At 37.4% G+C, this 18,164-nt stretch overlaps 1 protein-coding gene across 9 annotated transcripts in view; it reads left to right on the top strand.

The window, feature by feature from the left end:
- UBE2W (ubiquitin conjugating enzyme E2 W) overlaps window positions 1–18,164 on the top strand; it is a 73,025-nt gene that overhangs the window by 49,814 nt on the left and 5,047 nt on the right. For 5 of the 9 annotated variants that reach the window (XR_004185853.1, XR_004185852.1, XM_003902869.5 and 2 more), the window contains 2 exons: window positions 8,085–8,240; window positions 13,030–13,105. Coding sequence is in view for 7 of the 9 variants with exons in the window: in XM_003902869.5 (XP_003902918.1) it covers window positions 8,085–8,240; window positions 13,030–13,105 (232 nt within the window). In the remaining 2 variants the exon portion in view is untranslated. Of the gene's footprint in view, window positions 1–8,084; window positions 8,241–13,029; window positions 13,106–14,255; window positions 14,310–18,164 lie in introns of all 9 variants that reach the window. The other 4 variants (XM_031669633.1, XM_031669634.1, XM_031669636.1 and 1 more) reach the window with 1 other exon arrangement.

The raw sequence follows: 18,164 nt of genomic DNA, 5'->3' as shown, positions 1-18,164 counted from the left end.
AGCAGTGGACGTTTTGGAAGGTGGTCATGTTTTGGACCTGTTTTAAAGGTTGAATCAACAGGATTTACTAATGGATTAATTTGGAGTATGACTGAAGGAGGAGTCAAGGAAGACTCCATGATTTTTGGCATATGCAACTGTACACACAATTAACTGAAGTGTGAATTGTATGCCTTGGGAGCAAAAGGGAAAGCAACCAATTTAGAATACTCTAAGGGGGCAAAGAAAAACTTACTTGAACTGGTAGAACTGGGCCTTAAAGGACAAAAAGAGTTTATGTGAAAAGTATAGGGCAAGGTGTGAAAGGACTTGGCCTCCTCACATTTGTGAGGATAGGCTCTTGTAGTTTTATGTATCGATATATGGGGGATTACAGCAGAAGATGAGAGAGGAAGGTTATTTTGGGGCTCATCAAAAAGGATCTTACAGTGTGAAAGAAGCTTGACGTTTCTATCATAGGTATTAGGAGGGATGGCCCATCTCCGTCAAAACTCTGAAATCCACAACTGGGCATGGTGGCTCATGCCTGTAATCCCAGCACTTTGGGAGGCCAAGGCAGACAGGTCACTTGAGGTCAGGAGTTGGAGACTAGCCTGGCCAACATGGTGAAACCCATACTAAAAATGCAAAAATTAGCTGGGCATGGTGGTGTGCACCTGTAGTCCCAGCTATTCGGCAGGCTGAGGCAGAAGGATTGCTTGAACCTGGAAGGTGGAGGTTGCAGTGAGCCGAGATCGTGCCACTGCATTCCAGCCTGGCGACAGAGGGAGACTCCATCTCCAAACAAAACAAAAAAAATCTCTGAAGTTCTCAAGCTTAGTATCTTGACTCTTACTACTTTTCCTTTCTACATCCAAGAGAAAGTTCTTCTATTCCTTTACATATCCAGTATTTGTACCCCTTTCCTCTGTTAAAGCGTTCTATTTGAGTGAAACAAATCTGAAATACATCTGTATTATATTTACTTATTATTACTATTACTATTATTATTATTGAGATGGAGTCTCGCCCTGTCGCCCAGGCTTCAGTGCAGTGGCACGATCTTGGCTTATCACAGCCTCCGCCTTCCAGATTCAAGCAATTCTCCTGCCAGTAGCTGGGATTACAGGTGTGCACCACCACGCCCAGCTAATTTTTTTTTGTATCTTTAGTAGAAATGGAGTTTCCCCATGTTGGCCAGGCTGGTCTCGAACTCCTGACCTTGTAATCTGCCCACCTCAGCCTCCCAAAGTGCTGAGATTATAGGCGTGAGCCACCATGCCCGGCCACTTTTATTTATTTTTTATTGAGACAGAGTCTCACTCTGTTGCCCAGGCTGGAGTGCAGTGGCGCGATCTTGGCTCACTGCAACCTCTGCCTCCCGGGTTCAAACGATTCTCCTGCCTCAGCCTCCAGAGTAGCTGGGATTACAGGTGCACACTACAACGCCCAGCTCATTTTTGTGTTTTTAGTAGAGACGAGGTTTTGCCATGTTAGCCAGGCTGGTCTGGAACTCCTAACCTCAAGTGATCCACCCGCCTTGGCCTCCCAAAGTGCTGGGATGACAGATGTGAGCCACCGTGCCCAGCTCTATACTACCTTTAAATGTCCCAGTTGTACAGGGTTGTTATTTTTGAGATTTTTTTTTTTTTTTTTTGAGATGGAGTCTTGCTCTTGTTGCTCAGGCTGGAGTGCAATGGCGTGATCTCAGCTCACTGCAACCTTCGCCTCTCAGGTTCAAGCGATTCTCCTGCCTCAGCCTCCTGAGTCCCTGAGATTACAGGCGCCCACCACCATGCTCAGCTAATTTTTTGTAGTTTTTAGTAAAGACAGGATTTCACCGTGTTGGCCAGGCTGGTCCCAAACTCCTGACCTCAGGTGATCCACCCACCTCGGGCTCGCAAACTGCTGGGATTACAGGCTTGAGACTCCATGCCCAGCCTTGTTTTAGAGATTTTTAGCTAATTTTTGATGAAAACGTCTTCAGTATTTTAGAAATAGGGAAAATGTTTATTTTAGAGGGAAGAGAGGGAAGGGGACAGTGTCTCTTTGATTTGAAGCTATTTTGTTGCTAAGAGTGGTGCTGAAAGTACAATTGTCTTGATTATAAAGCTTTAGAAGTACTGAGGCAAAAGAGTAATTGCCTTCCTCTTCATCCTCATTCCCCACTCCTATTCATGCCTCCTTACCATAGACCCTTTTCCGTTGCTCAAAACTCATTCATTGTAGAGATCCAGAACCTATCTTCATGATGTCCTCATCTTGTCTTTTTTTCCTGGACTGGTTTTCCATGGTTTTCATAGGGTGATGTTCAAGCTTTCCAAAGTCTTTGAATAACAATTTTTATTGCCTTCAATTGTCAAGCATCTTGGACACCTGACAAGAAGGTGAACAGTGAACCCTGTTCACTGAAGCCTGGGGGGTCACGGAGAAAGAAGATAGAGGATTAGATTAGTAGGCTAAAAGAACATAGAATATAAAGGGAAGAGAATGATTACCATCCAAGGCAATCCAAGTTTAGTTTTGTGTGTCCAATAATTTTGTCTTTGCACTATTGCTGCATGTCACTGGTTATTATAGAATATCAGGGAACACTTTGGATGCTTGCTGGTATATATGAGAGGACTAAAAAGAGAGAATTGAATTGAAAGCTATGCTAAGATTCCAATCTCCAGTCATTTTAATCAAATACTATTTATGGTAGACTACCTATATGTAATATATAAATATCTGATTTAGTTTCCATTACAACAGTAAACTGATTGCTTGTATGTTCAGTTTATGTAGTTACACATTAAGTACCATCATCTGCATTAAGTACTATCTTACAATAATTGTAATCAGAGAACATATTTTCCTCATACTGTCCCTGGAAAAACCTTGGTATCCATATTGTAAATTGGCTTTTATAATTATATTCTGTTTTTTACTGCTCATTTGTATATACTGTGTTTTGACCTAGCTTGACACCATATTAGGTGACTGACTTTCTAACTACCTCTACACCTCTAATCTGAACAGTAGGGTGCCTCCTTTGTGGTAAGATCTCAATACCATAAGGTCTTTCAGTATTGGGCTTGATGTTTGAAAATTCTTGAATTTCATATTAGAAAGTTACCTGATATCCATCCTTTGTTTTTGTTCTTAGCAATAATGCAGAGGTTTTTGGTAAACTGTATTTTATATAGAAGTGTACAATTATAAGTCTACTTTCAATTATTGATTTTTATTAAGTCATTGTAAATATTGGTAACTATAATATTGAGCTATTGAGCTATTTCTCTGACTACACCAAATTGAGCGGGGGGTTTTTTTTGTTTTTTTTTTTTTCTCCCCGAGTCAGGGTCTTACTCTGTTGCTCAGGCTGAAGTGCCATAGGCTATCATAACTCAACTGCAGCCTCAGACTCCTGGCTCGAACAGTCCTCTCACCTTAGCCTCCTGAGTAGTTGGGACTACAGGAGCATGCCACCACATGCGGCTAGTTACTTTTTTTTTTTTTTTTTTTTTTTTTAGGGATGGGATCTTGCTTTGTTGCCCAGGCTGGTCTTGAACTCCAGGGCTCAAGTGATCCTCCTACATTGACCTCCCAAAGTGCTAGGATTACAGGTGCGAGTCACCATCCCCAGCCCCTGTTCATTCTTATTTTTGATTTTTATCACTATGGTGGCTTTCAGTTTAGATTTTAGTAGTTTTATGAAAGGTACTACATTCACAGTACCCAAAAGTTACCCAGAGATTGGCCTGCTTAAAATTTTAGGTTGGTTGTGGGATAAACATACTTACCTCCAAAATGATACATACCCTGAGCACAATTATTTCTCTCTTAGCTCTCACTTGCTTTTGAATAAACCGTACTGCTTGGGAGAAGTTTGGAAATGTAGTAATAATTAAAGACTGCTTCTAGTCTGCTTGCGGTGGCTCACACCTGTAATCCCAGCACTCTGGGAGGCTGAGGTGGGCGGATCACGAGGTCATGAGTTTGAGACCAGTCTGGCCAACATATAGTGAAACCCCATCTCTACTAAAAATACAAAAAATTAGCCAGGCGTGGTGGTGTGTGCCTGTAATCCCAGCTACTATGGAAGGCTGAGGCAGGAGAATCGTGTGAACCCAGGAGGCAGAGCTTGTGGTGAGCAGAGATCGTGCCATTGCACTCCAGCCTGGGCAACAGTACGAGACTCCGTCTCAAAAAAAGACTGTTTCTGATGCATTCAGAACTTCAAACTTGAGTCATATACGTTAGGTCTAAGAGACTTTTGTAAAACTGTATTTCCATCAGATAGTTCCTTAAAAATCTGTAATTCCATTTTACTGAGTGTAATTTATGCAGCGAGGAATGTCTGTGGTCTCCGTTGTTGGCTGTTCATATGACTGCTTTGAATAAATTCTCAAAGTTCCTATGGTTTCAAATTTATTGTGTTCAGTTGTTTTGTCACATCAGTTCTAGTTAGTTTTATCAGCTACTTGAGACTCCAGAAAGTTTTTTTTTGAACTTTAGAAACAGTTTAATAATTTCTTGTTTGTAGAAACTACTTGACTGCATTAAAAAACTGAAATGTTCACTTTCTCCTTTGGCTTGTAGTGAGTATTAAATAAATGAGGATGGCTAACAGTATGCAGTCGAAGAAATTCTGCCTTGGTTACTCTCCCCATGCAGAGAACCAGATTAGCAAAGTTTATATTAAAACCATCTGTGGGGCCAGGTGCAGTGACTCATGCCTGTAACCCCAGCACTTTGGGAGGCTGAGGTGGGTGGATCACCTGAGGTCAGGAGTTCAAGAGCAGCTTGGTCAACGTGGTGAAACCCCATCTCTACTAAAAATACAAAAAATTAGCTGGGTGTGGTGGCAGGCACCTGTAATCACAGCTACTGGAGAGGCTGAGGCAGGAGAATCACTTGAACCTGGGAGGTGGGGGTTGCAGTGAGCCAAGGTCGTACCATTGCACTCCAGCCTGGGCAACAAGAGCAAAACTCTGTCTGGGGGGAAAAAAACAAAACAAACAAAAAAATCTGTGGAAACTGTGCTTATTTGTCCCTTGTATGAATGAACGATTGAAAAAAAAAATTCCTTTTATTTCAGAAATTCACCTCTGGCATGTAAATTCACCCTTTCTATGTTTACAAACTTCTAAAATTCTGTATCTGGCAGGTTAGGTCCTAGGGGTTACCTATTATCTAATATATGCAAATAATTAATTCCCCTGGTTTTGGTTGCTAAAAGTTTTAGGGTTGCTGCATTTGCCCTGCATGCAGTATGTTAAAAAGCCCGTGCTGTTTTATTTAAAGGTTATTGAGATCTGAATTATTTTTTATCTCAATCCCCTTCTACTTCACAGTTGTTTCTGTCGTCTTCATTACTGGTTCTAACAAAATGTCTGCTGCATCTGCTGTAGGTGTTTTCTACTGCTACTCATCACTTTTCTTTCTCTTTTCTCCTGAGTTCTTTTTGGTTCATGTCTACTTAGTGGCTCTCAGGCCAAGTGATTTAGTTTATAACCTTTTCTCTTTAGGAAAAATACTGCTTTCCTTGTGCTCTGAATTGGCTGGGCAAAACATGGTGTGGTAACCTTCGTGTTGCTATTTTCTTTAAAGGTTGGTGATTCAGTTTTGCCAAAGAAGATAATTTGGCTGTTTTTTGTTTTTTTGGCACTTTCAGATCGCTATTCTTCTTGACTTCTTGATAGAGACCTTACTGGGAAAAATATCTTTTTTTTTTTTTTTTTTTTTTGAAGATGGAGTTTCGCTCTTATCACCCAGGCTGGAGTGCAATGGTGTGATTTCAGCTCACTGTCACCTCTGCCTCCCAGGTTCAAGGGATTCTCCTGCCTCAGCCTCCCAAGTAGCTGGGATGACAAGCGCGTGCCACCACTCCCAGCTAATTTTTTGTATTTTTTAGTAGAGACGGGGTTTCGCCATGTTGGCCAGGCTGGTCTCAAACTCCTGACCTCAGGTGATCCACTCACCTCGGCCTCCCAAAGTGCTGGGATTACAGGCATGAGCCACACCGAAAAATATCTTTAAAAAAAATAATCGTGGCCAAAGAAGAAACTCTTGGGTATTGCTTGTGTTTTAATGAAAATATCCTAATTATCAAATGGCCTTTTATGGCAAAATGAATACCCCAAGGCATATATCCGTAAGATTTGTAAACTCCCATTCTGTACATCTACAACACATGGGAATATCAGATGCATATGATGCGATAAACTATAGTTCATATTTATTAAAAATAAAATTTCACTAAAAAACACTTGTGGACAGACTCCAGTGTGGAACTATAAGACCATTTAAGCGTTTGTTTTCTTTTACAGAACAGTACTTTTTTTTTAGCAAAAAGTAATTAAGAGGGTACTAGCACCGATAGATGTAATTGAGATAAATGGCATGCTTAGAGCATAGCCATTACAAAGTCAAAGTCCTTTCAGGGAGTCTTCTGCAGTTAGGTAGGATTAGTGACTTGATTTCTCTTATTTTGAGACGTTACTTTTGTTTTTTAGCTTTTTTTTTAATTAGTGGGAATGGAGGGTTGATGTCCAGAATTTAAAGAAAAGAAATACATGCAAATATGGAAAATCGTTCCTTTGGGGAAAAAATGCTTTTTGCTGTCTTATCTAGTCTTAGTCAAGGAAATATGTCCCATAGGTTAATATATCTGAAATATTAGAAGACTCCTACTCATATGAAAGACTGCTTTATTAACATGTAAATCTTTGTAAAATTATAACAAAATCAGATTCATAGCTAGATATTGAAAATATGTATAAAACCTTAGCTTATGGTAATTTCCTATAACATATTCCATATTAAACTATAGCATACCTTATTCTATTCATATTTACCTCACTGGTTCTTTTTTCTGCTCTATAAAGAGAAAAAAGGGTATGCCTAAAGCAATACTGTATATCTTTTATTGTTTGTGCTACAACTTAAGGTAAGATTTCTCCTTACTGATATTCTGCTGTACTTGGTATGAGGCGGTTTGCAGGGCTGAGAGAGATACTGTAAATCTGATTTAGGAATCGTTGGTTTATATCTGATGAGTTCTATAAAAATCTCATCATACTTACTAAATCAGAATCTGTGAAAGTAGGACACTGGAATTTGTATTTTTAAGCAGATATTCCAGCTATGTGGGTTTTTTTGTTTTGTTTTTTTGTTTGTTTTTTTGGGAAGGTCAGGAATTAGGAATTACTGCTAACTTGCAGAATAAATACAGTACACAGTGTAAACATAAGACTTCTGCTTTCTTTGAGCAACTTTGGACTATGCTTACAGATTCCTCAGGATACATGAATTTATTCTCCTGCCTATTTGCTTAGGTAAATAAGTTTAAGAAAAACTACTGTAAGATATTTGTTGAATTATTAGAGCAAAGGAATGAAATAATAGATTTATTACCATTCAAAACATTGCTGAGACAAGAAAGAGAAAGGAAAAGTAGTGTTAGAAGAATTGAGTAAAAGGAAAAGGACAGTAGAACTGCAAATTGGGAGACTTGGTCAACTTTTGTATTTTTTGTCTAGGCACGTAGGTATTTACTGATTAACAGCTAGTAACTTGCGCTCATCATAATGGATGTGTAAGTTTAGACGAGGTGGAATGTATAACAATCATTTCCCTTTGCCACATGCACCTTAGAGCTAACATTGTTAACAGGTAGTAGTAGTAGGAGTGTTCCTACCACCTGTCATTCATATTTTCCCAAAATTGAATATTTTTGTTTGGAATTTTAACATACTTGATTTTTATATGCAGAGAGCAATGAAGAGAATTTGAAAAATCATTCTTATAAATGTAGTTGTCTTTCACTAGTGAAAAATACGTAGTAGTTTAGAATTTTTAAGGATAATTTATCAAAAATAACAGAAATAAAAAATAATGTGGCTTCTTTTCCCTACTACGTGGTTATTCATTCAGTGAAACCAATACTTACTGAGTTAATGAGAGTAAACAAATAAGCAGTTGTTTATCATGTTCCTGGCACTGATTTTGGTGGTTTTTTGTTTTTTTTTAAATAATGAATACTTGTTATATGTGGAGAATATTTTCGTTTTTGGTAATAGAGAATATTTGAGTTTTAATGGAATTTTATTCTCTCTTAGGTCATGTTTACTGGTGAAAATATTCCTGTTCATCCTCATGTTTATAGCAATGGTCATATCTGTTTATCCATTCTAACAGAAGACTGGTCCCCAGCACTCTCAGTCCAATCAGTTTGTCTTAGCATTATTAGCATGCTTTCCAGCTGCAAGGAAAAGGTAGGACTTTTCAGAATTATTCCAGATAGTATCTCTTCTTCTTTCAGTTTAAGTAGATAAACAATTTTAATATGTAATTCTTTTTATTTAGAGGAAGGACTTTTGCTTTTTATCTTAAAATTATGGGGAATTTCATGTTTAGTAATAAATTCAAAAGTTATTTTGATACCTTTCATTCCAAATAGAAGTTTTACATGTTGAATGGGGTAGAAGCCAGATTTACTGTTTTATATTTTTTTAAACAGGAAATGTACGGTATGTTCTTAAATCTGATTTTATTCCCAAAAGCATGCACAGGGTAAACGTGTACAAGAAATTCTTTTTGTAGATTTCACAATGGAAAGCCTCAGAAAAGTGCATCATAGCTTCCTTCTCCCCTCTGCCAGCTCCCACCCTATCAACCTGTTTCAGGAAATTTTTCAGGAACCAGAGCTTTCCTGTCCTAATGATTAGGTTGAAGGAGGAAGACTAGTTTACCAGTAGAATTTTCAGGACGTTTCTTCCTGTTCTCCTTTATTAATCCACAGATTCTATGTCTAATGGAAGTGGGGGGAGGGAAAAACAGAAAGAAAAAAATCACTTATTAAATTTAAAATGTAGGCCAGGCATGGTGACTCAACACCTGTAATCCCAGCACTTTGGGAGGCCTAGGCAGGTGAATCACCTGCAGTCAGGAGTTCAAGACCAACGTGGCCAACATGGTGAAACCTTGTCTCTACTAAAAATACAAAAATTAACTGGGTGTGATGGTGTATGCCTGTAATCCCATCTCCTCAGGAGACTGAGGTGGGAGAATCGCTTGAACCCAAGAGGTGGAGGTTGCAGTGAGCCAAGATCACGCCACTACACTCCAGCCTGGGCAACAGAGCGAGGCTCCATCTCAAAAAAATAATAATAAAATAAATTTAAAAAAATATATATATATAAGTTTAGGATACCCTTTAAATGTGTCTGAATCCTCTGTGCACTTCTGACCCTCTTGTCATTCCTGCTTAAGGGTTAGTATAGCCTAACATTTATGTATTTCTACATTTTAAAACCCCTCTTAAATCCCCATGAGGGTTTCCTTTTGCATTCTGTTTTAAACAGCTTTGCCCTAGAGGTTAGGGAGCTATTTGTGTTTTACAGTTTTCTTCCCTTTTCTCCAAGTTGAACTGAATGTCATTTTTAGTAAATTAGTATTTGGAGAACTTTTAAGATAATAGTTCATTTTTAAATGATAGGTTATTTAGAATCTGAAGCACTCTAAGCCACAGCATGTGAAATAATCGGTTAAGTTGGGTTTTTTTGTTTTTTTTTTTTTTTTACTCGTTTGTTGCTTATTGCTGTTATATTTTCTCCTCTTACCCAGCCCCAACACACAGACACGTTTTAAACTTTTATGTGTAGGGCAAAGCAGTTTGTGGGTACAAGGCCTTCTGTGTTCCTGTTATGCTTAAATACTGTAGAAAGGTGAGATGGTAACGACAGGATTTAGTAAGAAAGTTATTAAGAGATGAATATCAGCGATATCTGTACATAGCCTTGCATGTGCCTCATGACTAGATTTTTACATTTCAATATGATTTATTATTAAAAACTAGAGAATGACTATATTCTGTATACTTCCTTCATCTTCCTCTAACCCTCACCATTCCCCTTACATTCTAGTTGTCTGCTAGTAGTGTTTCTCACATACTTAGTATAAGACTAATTTTTCCATTTAAAGCAGTAATAAACTATATTTTTACTGTAATAGTTGTATAATATGTTTAATCAAGATGATAATCTGGAAATCAAGATTTCCGTGAAATACGATAAAATTCAAAAAACATTTACTAGGTACCTAGTGTGTGCTTCTTTTACTGTGCTAAGTGGTAAGTTACAAAGATGAAGAGGAAAATTTGCTTTGGCATTGAGAGGATCTAGCTCCAAAGAAACCTTAAAAAGTGTTTTAGGCCAGGCGCAGTGGCTCATGCCTGTAATCCTAGCACTCTGGGAGGCCTAGAGGGGTGGAGCACTTGAGGCCAAGAGTTCGAGACCGGCCTAGGCAAAATGGCTAAACCCTGTCTACTAAAAATAGAAAAATTAGCAGGGTGGGATGGCACATGCCTGTAGTCCCAGCTACTTGGGAGGCTGATCACAAGACTTGCCTAATCCCAGGAGGCTGAAGTTGCAGTAAGCTGATATCATGCCACTGCACTCCAAACTGGGTAACAGAGCAAGAATCTGTCTCAAAAAGAAAGAAAGAAAAAAGAAAAGTATTTTAAATACCTACCTACACATTTTACTATTAAAACAGGTAAACTTTATTCTGTAGTGAACATGGTTTTATGGGCTTTACTTTGTTAATTCTACTGCTATTAAAATATTTTACCTTAGGTGTTTAAAATTTTAGTCATAATTCTTTTATTCCAGTTTCCTTTTAAACAATCAGGAGTGGTTCCATAAGCTGAAGGTATTTAAATCCAGTATGCCATTAGATTGCAGTGGATTAAAGATAATTTCTGATATTGAGATCACAGGCCTTTCAGTAAATTTCACTTTATTCGCATGCCTTTATAATATACTTACATTGTTCAAACTTTTCAGTTTGTATTCCATTCCTAAAACAATTTTGTAAGACATCTTTCGTATAGTTTATTTTCCAAGAACTGTATCTCCCTGATCACTTGTCAGGGAGATAAATGATTTAAGCAAATAGAATTGAGTATTTCTTTTTTCTAAATATGTATTTTTTGAAGAGTTTTCTGATGATTCTTGAGTTCTAATCAATACATACCTAAAATGAGTTTGTGAAATTATTTGCTCTAGTAATACCAATTCCATAAGAACATAGATTTGACTTTGTAGAATCATCCCTTCCTTGAAGTAGTCAGGCATCTAATTTCATAATATTCATTTTTTTAGGAATTTTCTCAAATTGTGTGCACAGATTAACTTGGAACACTTAAATACCTTGAATGTCTTGTGCTCTAATATTTCTTTTTGTTAAATAAAATTACTATTAATATTAACACATAAGAACATTATGAGGCTCAACTAGGCTGATAGTTACATATATGAGTTTTAGAAATGCCAAATGAACTAGCTGTTTTCCTTCCTGCTATCACAGAGTCCTACTCACCATTGCTTTCTGGTTAGACTTTCCTTAAATGATGTCATACCAAATTCACTTATTTTCATTAGCCTCAGGTAGAGGAAAGGATTCCCTTAATCTCTCATTTTCATTAGCTTAACTAAGCAGATTTAAGTCTGAAAATAAATTCTGCATATACACTATAAAATATTTAATGATAGGAAAATAATCAAGTTATTGGAATGATTCTGAAAGGCATAAAGGAGACTTAAGGATAGCTATCATAGTATCTATGAACTTTAATATAGCTTTAATATAAATTTGATGTTTCCAAGTCTTTGTAGAGAGTATACATTTTCTTTTCTCTGGTCAGCATCCAACAGATTTCAGGAAAAATCTCTTCCATAATGTATCTTCAGTGTTGTTGGCATCGCTTTATCTGAGGTAGCTCCCTTGCAGAGCTGCCATATATTTCTCATATTGTTCTAGTCAGGGCATATGTTCAGCAGAAAGGCCAATTACAGCAGAAATGCCAATATATATTTTTCCCATTTTTTCTCTTAATTACTGTTTAGAAACTGAATCTTCTGGTCTATCTTTGATGGTATCCTATTACAGTAAAAATATAGTTCTTTGTGGAGGTGTGTACGTTTGCTATACTTCTCCAGACAAATCTAGTTTAGTAGACTTTTCTGTTTTTTTGGTTTTGTTTTGGTTTGTTTCGAGACGGAGTCTGGTTCTGTCTCCCAGGCTGGAGTGCAGTGACGCAATCTCAGCTCACTGCAAGCTCTGACTCCCGGGTGCACACCATTCTCCTGCCTCAGCCTCCTGAGTTAGCTGGGACTACAGACGCCCGCCACCACGCCCAGTTAATTTTTTTTTTTTTTTTAATATTTTTAGTAGAGACAGGGTTTCAGCGTGTTAGCCAGGATGTTCTCGATCTCCTGACCTCGTGATCTGCCCGCCTGGGCCTCCCAAAGTGCTGGGATTACAGGTGTGAGCCACCGCGCCTGGCCTTTTGTTTTGTTTTATTATTTATTTATTTTTTGAGACAGAGTCTTACTCTGTCACCCAGGCTAGAATGCAGTGGCACCATCTTGGCTCACTGCAACCTCCACCTTCTGGGTTCAAGCAATTGTCCTGCCCTAGTCTCCCAAGTACCTGAGATTACAGGTGCCCACCACCACTCCCGGCTATGTTTAAATTATGTGAATTTATGTTAAATTATGTAAATTTGCCTTTTCTCATCAGTCCTTCTTCATTCCCCTTATAATTAATTTAATTTTTTTGTTTGGTTGGTTGGTTGGCTGGTTTTCAGACAAGAGTCTCACTCTGTTGCCAGGCTGGAGTGCAATGGCACGATCTCGGCTCACTGAAACCTCTGCCTCCTGGGTTCAATCAATTCTCCTGCCTCAGCTTCCCAAGTAGCTGGGATTATAGGCACGTACCACCACGCCCAGCTAATTTTTTTGTATTTTTAGTAGAGACTGGGTTTCACCATGTTGGCCAGGCTGGAACCTAACACAGACCACACTCAAACACCCTTATTATGCCTTTTTTAAATTTAGGTGTTAAGCATACACATTTCCTGGAATACATCTATAGTTTTTATTCTTTTAGATATATGTTTTTTACGCATTCTGTTAATCTTGCTTAAGCTTTTATTAAAACTGTCACCCTCTTCATTTTTCTGTTTTTCGACTTACCTATTTAAATTATTTTTTGTTTCAGAGACGACCACCAGATAATTCTTTTTATGTGCGAACATGTAACAAGAATCCAAAGAAAACAAAATGGTGGTATCATGGTAAGCAGTTTGAATTTGTAGTAACTTTTTAACATTTTGATTTGAAGATTATATATATTTGCTGTAAGACTTGGAGAAAAGAAGGGAAGCTATAATTGGTGTTATATTTATGTTATTTATGTAGTTTGGAGACGCATAATCGCCAAGTAAGCCAAGAAGTACCAAAAAAAATAGACTTTCAAACCAAATTAACCTTTCACATAATGTAAAATAGTCTGAAGTTCATATAGTAATTCGTTTTTCCAATAAATCAGATTAAAGTTATCCCTTCCTCTTTCACCTCTCCCCTCAATGCAAATGAGCTATTTTTAAAAGGCACTGGATTCTTATTCTCCTGAATTATGACTGTTCTAGTCCAGTCCCCAATCCTGGGTACATAAAACTTTTTTTTTTCATTTACAGATAATTCTGTTTAAAATATCCTTGGTTCATTGATTTGGCGATGGCCATTCTTATCTCTTAATATATTTTCTCCTCTTGCTTGAACACTGAATGTTTGAATCATTCCCCTCCACCATTCTCCCTTTAAGGAACAACTTTGTTTTGAAAGTGAGTTTCATAGCAATCAAGGAATGGAAATATTTGTTATACATTGAGATGGTAAAGCAACTGTTCTGTCATCCAGCTAGGATGGCTACAGAGAATCTTCTTTGAACTTTTCCTTCACTTTTTTTCCTTCACTTTTAAAAAGCTAATGCATTTCAGCTGTGTAGCACATGCTCCTTTCTCCTATATATATATCAGAACAGCAGTCACAGTCAATGTGAATAATAGCTTGTCCTGGCATTATAGGTAAATTTGGGTAATCTTATCAAAGATAATCATACACTTATAAAAAGCGTAACATTAATTTTTTTATTAGAACTTTCCACAAGTCAGCGTATCTTTTTCTGCTTAGCTCTAAGTGTTATACTGCTTAGTTCCAGTATAAGACCTAGTTACCAAGACATATGGACTCTTGATGTTTCTTAGCATCATCTAATTTTCAAAGGATTACAGAGCAGGCCAGTTTCCTTATGTGACTTTCAAGGCTAGGCAGAAAGTTCAGAAACTGAACAAAGGCTTACTAAGAATTGGATAAACATTTCTATAGAATTATAAACACTTAGCATTTCAGTTTCTAGAAACTAAGTGGAATTGTATACCTCAGGTCTCAAGCTCCACAGTCCTCCTGTGTGGTGCTTCCCGACATACTTGGGTCAAGGTGAGTCGGTGTTTGCCAGATCTAAGCAAAGAGGCAAGAGAGGTTTGGTTTAGATTAATGACTATATGTATACTTCCTGGATGCTGGATGCAGGATGGAGTCACAGTTAATGAAAAACAACAAATCTGAAATTCACTTCATTTCCTGGTTTTATATGAGGAGGACTCTGCTGACATGCTAAAGCTGAGCTGCCAGATACCAGTGTTAAAGTTCTTGAAAGAGACCTCTCTCAGCTTAAATTTGTGGTTTTCTACATTATTAGTTAGAATCCTTTAAGAATTAGGCCAGTCAGTTTACCCCACTGGTATTGTCTTTGTATGCATCATAGCTTATATTTATTTCTTTTGAGGTTCTTACTTACCACACAGTGATTTATTACCATGTAAAAAGTCACCTCATTAGTGTTTAGAGGTCTTTGGATATATTAAATAAAAAGTTGTATTGATAGTGACTACACATTTCTTTATTACTTACTTGAAGTTGACTATCAATGTGTTTTCCAGAATTCCTTTATGGTTTCTGTTCACTAGGAAATTGAAGTCATACCTGCTTTGAAATGCAAATTTATTCATTGCCATTGCCAGTTAAGGCAGTTGGGGAGTGGGAGGGGATTCTTATGCTTTGAATAATCAATTGAGCAGGGAGAATAGGGTTAAAAAAAAATAAAGAAGCCTAACCAAAATAGGTATGCAAAATAGACAACTCACCTCAGCATACAGATGGGTTAAGGATTTTTTTTTATGATTCAGGGCTAGAATCTTCCTTAGAAAACAGATCTGCTTACAGTTCCATGCACAAATAAATGAATGATTGAGGCCTCAAAGTTCTATATCATAAAACAGACATGATGATTGTTCTTGGGAAGGATAGAAAGTATCTTTTGAACATGTCTCTTTGTGAGACCATAAAAATAATTTCAGTGAGGTAGCCAACTAAATCCATTTGTTTTCTGAGGTCAGTATCAGGCATATACAACTTAATTTCATAAATGATTTGCTTTCCACAGAGGGGAGGACAGATTTGTGGCTGGCTGGAACCATTCTCCTTAAAGTGTTAGAAAATTGAATGGTTAGTTATAAACTATAGGTTGAATATCCCTTATTTGAAATGGTTGGTGCCAGAAGTGTTTTGAATTTCTTTTTTTTTTCCTCAAATATTTACATATACATAATGAGCTATTTTGGGGATGGGAGCCAAGTCTAAACATGAAATTTATGTATGTTTCACATATACATTAAACACATAAGGGTAATTTTATATAAAACTTCATTTATTTTTTGAGACAGAATCTCTGTCACTTAGGCTGGAATGCAGTGGTGCGATCATGACTCACTGCAGCCTCAACTTCCCAGGCTCAGGTGATCCTCCCACCTCAGTGTCCCAAGTAGCTGGGACTACAGGCAATGTACCACCATGCCGAGCTAATTTTTGTATATTTTGCAGGAGGTGTAGGTGGGATTTCACTATGTTGCCCAGATTGGTCTCAAATTCCTGGACTCAAGCAATCTGCCTCAGCCTCCCACAGTGCTGGGATTGCAGGCATGAGCCACCACACTGGACCTATACAGCATTTTAAATAATTTTTTGCATGAAACAGAGTTTTAACTCTGACCTGTCACATGAGGGCAGGTCTGGAATTTTCCACTTTTGGTGTCATTTTGATGCTTAAAAAGTTTCAGATTTTGGATTTAGGGATGTTCACCCCATGTAACTTAAGGCTCCTGTTGAAGGTTGGTTTCAGAGACCCAGGCTCATAGGAAATGAATTGTTATAATGTTTAGATGGCATATCCAACAAAATGAGTCTGTAATTTGGGGGAGGTGTAGAGGAATACTGGTTTTTAAAAACCATGGACTGCATGCTGATTCTGTTCAGCTGGAATATTTCTATAGCATACAAAGACTACAAGAGGGCAGGAGCATAAAATTGTCTCAGACTAGTAGTATCAAACTCCTTTTCTTCCTGCCTTATAGTTGCTGTCCATAGATTTACCTGTGTTGTGAACTTTTTTATTTGTACTACCTTTTGGAGTTACAAAACCATTTACTAAATTCCTGAGTCTAAACTTTTACTCTGTTTGTGCTTCTGTTTCCTGCTGATTAACAAGTCTGTTGTCTGCCTACTTTGAAATATTTCTTGAATTAGTTCATTAAAGGAAAATTTTAATTCCCTAAATTGTTGAGAGACAAAACTAAATATTTTTTCTTTCTTGGAGGTAGCATACACTTCATATCCACTGACCTATATTACTGTGTTCCTTCTTTTTCTAGTCTTCTGTCTCTGGGGATATACAAGGAGATGGGTTTCCATGATAGTTGGAAAACTATATGATAGTTTTTATTCTCAGGAGAAAACTAAATGACCTTCTTCTAATATAGTTCTCTCTCATTTATATTTCTCAGAAGCACAGTGAAGTTAGCCATGGTCGGTGTCACCTCTTTGAAACTGGTAGTTTGTATGTTATATTTGAAAGTGTAATTTTAGTAAAGGCTTCTGAAGTTCCAGGAAAAATATAAATGGTTAATATTAGATTTTTCTTTAAGCCATTGTCTTGTCATAAATACTTTAGCCAAGAGATTAAATACACCATTCTTTTACCACCTTTTGTTGGCCTGTATTTGTCTTGACCCAGAATGGGTTTACTCAGTTATTTATTTATTTATTTATTTATTTAGGTTGGGGGGGTGGTTAGTCTGTCCTGGTATCCAATACACTTTCTTCTGGCTAGCAAACTGTGTTCTTTCTACTAATGGATAAGTTTTTTGCTTCTTAGTTATGACCATCCTATTTAGAAAAAGGATGGCCGTGACTTTGGCTCATACCTGTATCTATACTTAGAATTTGCTTATAAACTCTTGATTACATATAGCCATCATGGATTTGTAATCCCGCAAGTCCCTGTGGATCTAGCTGTTATAGATCATTTGTTTCTTCAGAACTAGGTGGGTAGTATCATAACAGGGATTGAGATATGGGAAATAGCTTCACAAAGATACCGTAATCATTTTGGTAGCGCATTCTGCAGAAACCCACTATACTAAAATGAACAAGCTAATAAAGATGCATTCATGCTACCACCTGTCAAAGATGGCATGTGGAGATACAAGTTTATTGGTAGTTAACTAGATAACATTATGTTCAAATTGAATTTTATCTGTCACTTTTCTTATTGTATACATTGTTATCTTGTATCACCTTAAAATTTATCCTCAGTAGTTTGACATATTAGGTAGAATTTAGTGCCATCTTTTAGCTTAGAGATTTGAGTATGATTCGTTTTAGTGTTAGTTTTAGGGACCAACCCTATTGTTACTCTATTGCAGAAGTGATGTTTTAAGGAACTTCTTCATATTCCTAAGTTTGTTTTATATCCATAACAAGTATATGTTCTCTGTTCCAAGTACCACAATAATTTAAAGAACATCCCTTTTTTTTTTTGGAGATGGTGTTGCCTAGGGATCACGGCTCACTGCAGCCTCAACCTCTGAGACTCAAGCGATCCTCCCACCTCAGCCTCAGCGTCCCAAGTAGCTGGGACTACAGGCATGCACTACCATGCCAGGCTAATTTTTGTATTTTTTTAGAGGCAAGATTTTGCCATATTGCCTAGGCTGGTCTTGAACTCCTGGGCTCAAGCAGTTCATCCACCTCAGCCTCCCAAAATGCTGGAATTACAGGTGTGAGCCACTTTGCTTTGCCAAAAAAATTGTGAGTGAACCTTACAGGATATAAACTACTTGTTTTCTTAAAGATACTATTCTTATTTATTTTAAGGCATCTAATGAATTAGGGATGATTTATTTTTAAACTCTAGTCTGTTTGGAATACTCTGCGTTTACCCAGCTTAGAAGTCAG

This window comes from Papio anubis, chromosome 8 (genome assembly GCF_008728515.1).
Source record: "Papio anubis isolate 15944 chromosome 8, Panubis1.0, whole genome shotgun sequence".
In the NCBI taxonomy this organism is placed as follows: domain Eukaryota; kingdom Metazoa; phylum Chordata; class Mammalia; order Primates; family Cercopithecidae; genus Papio; species Papio anubis.
Note: the sequence above shows the minus strand (reverse complement) of the source record. Positions and strands in the feature narration are given on the sequence as shown.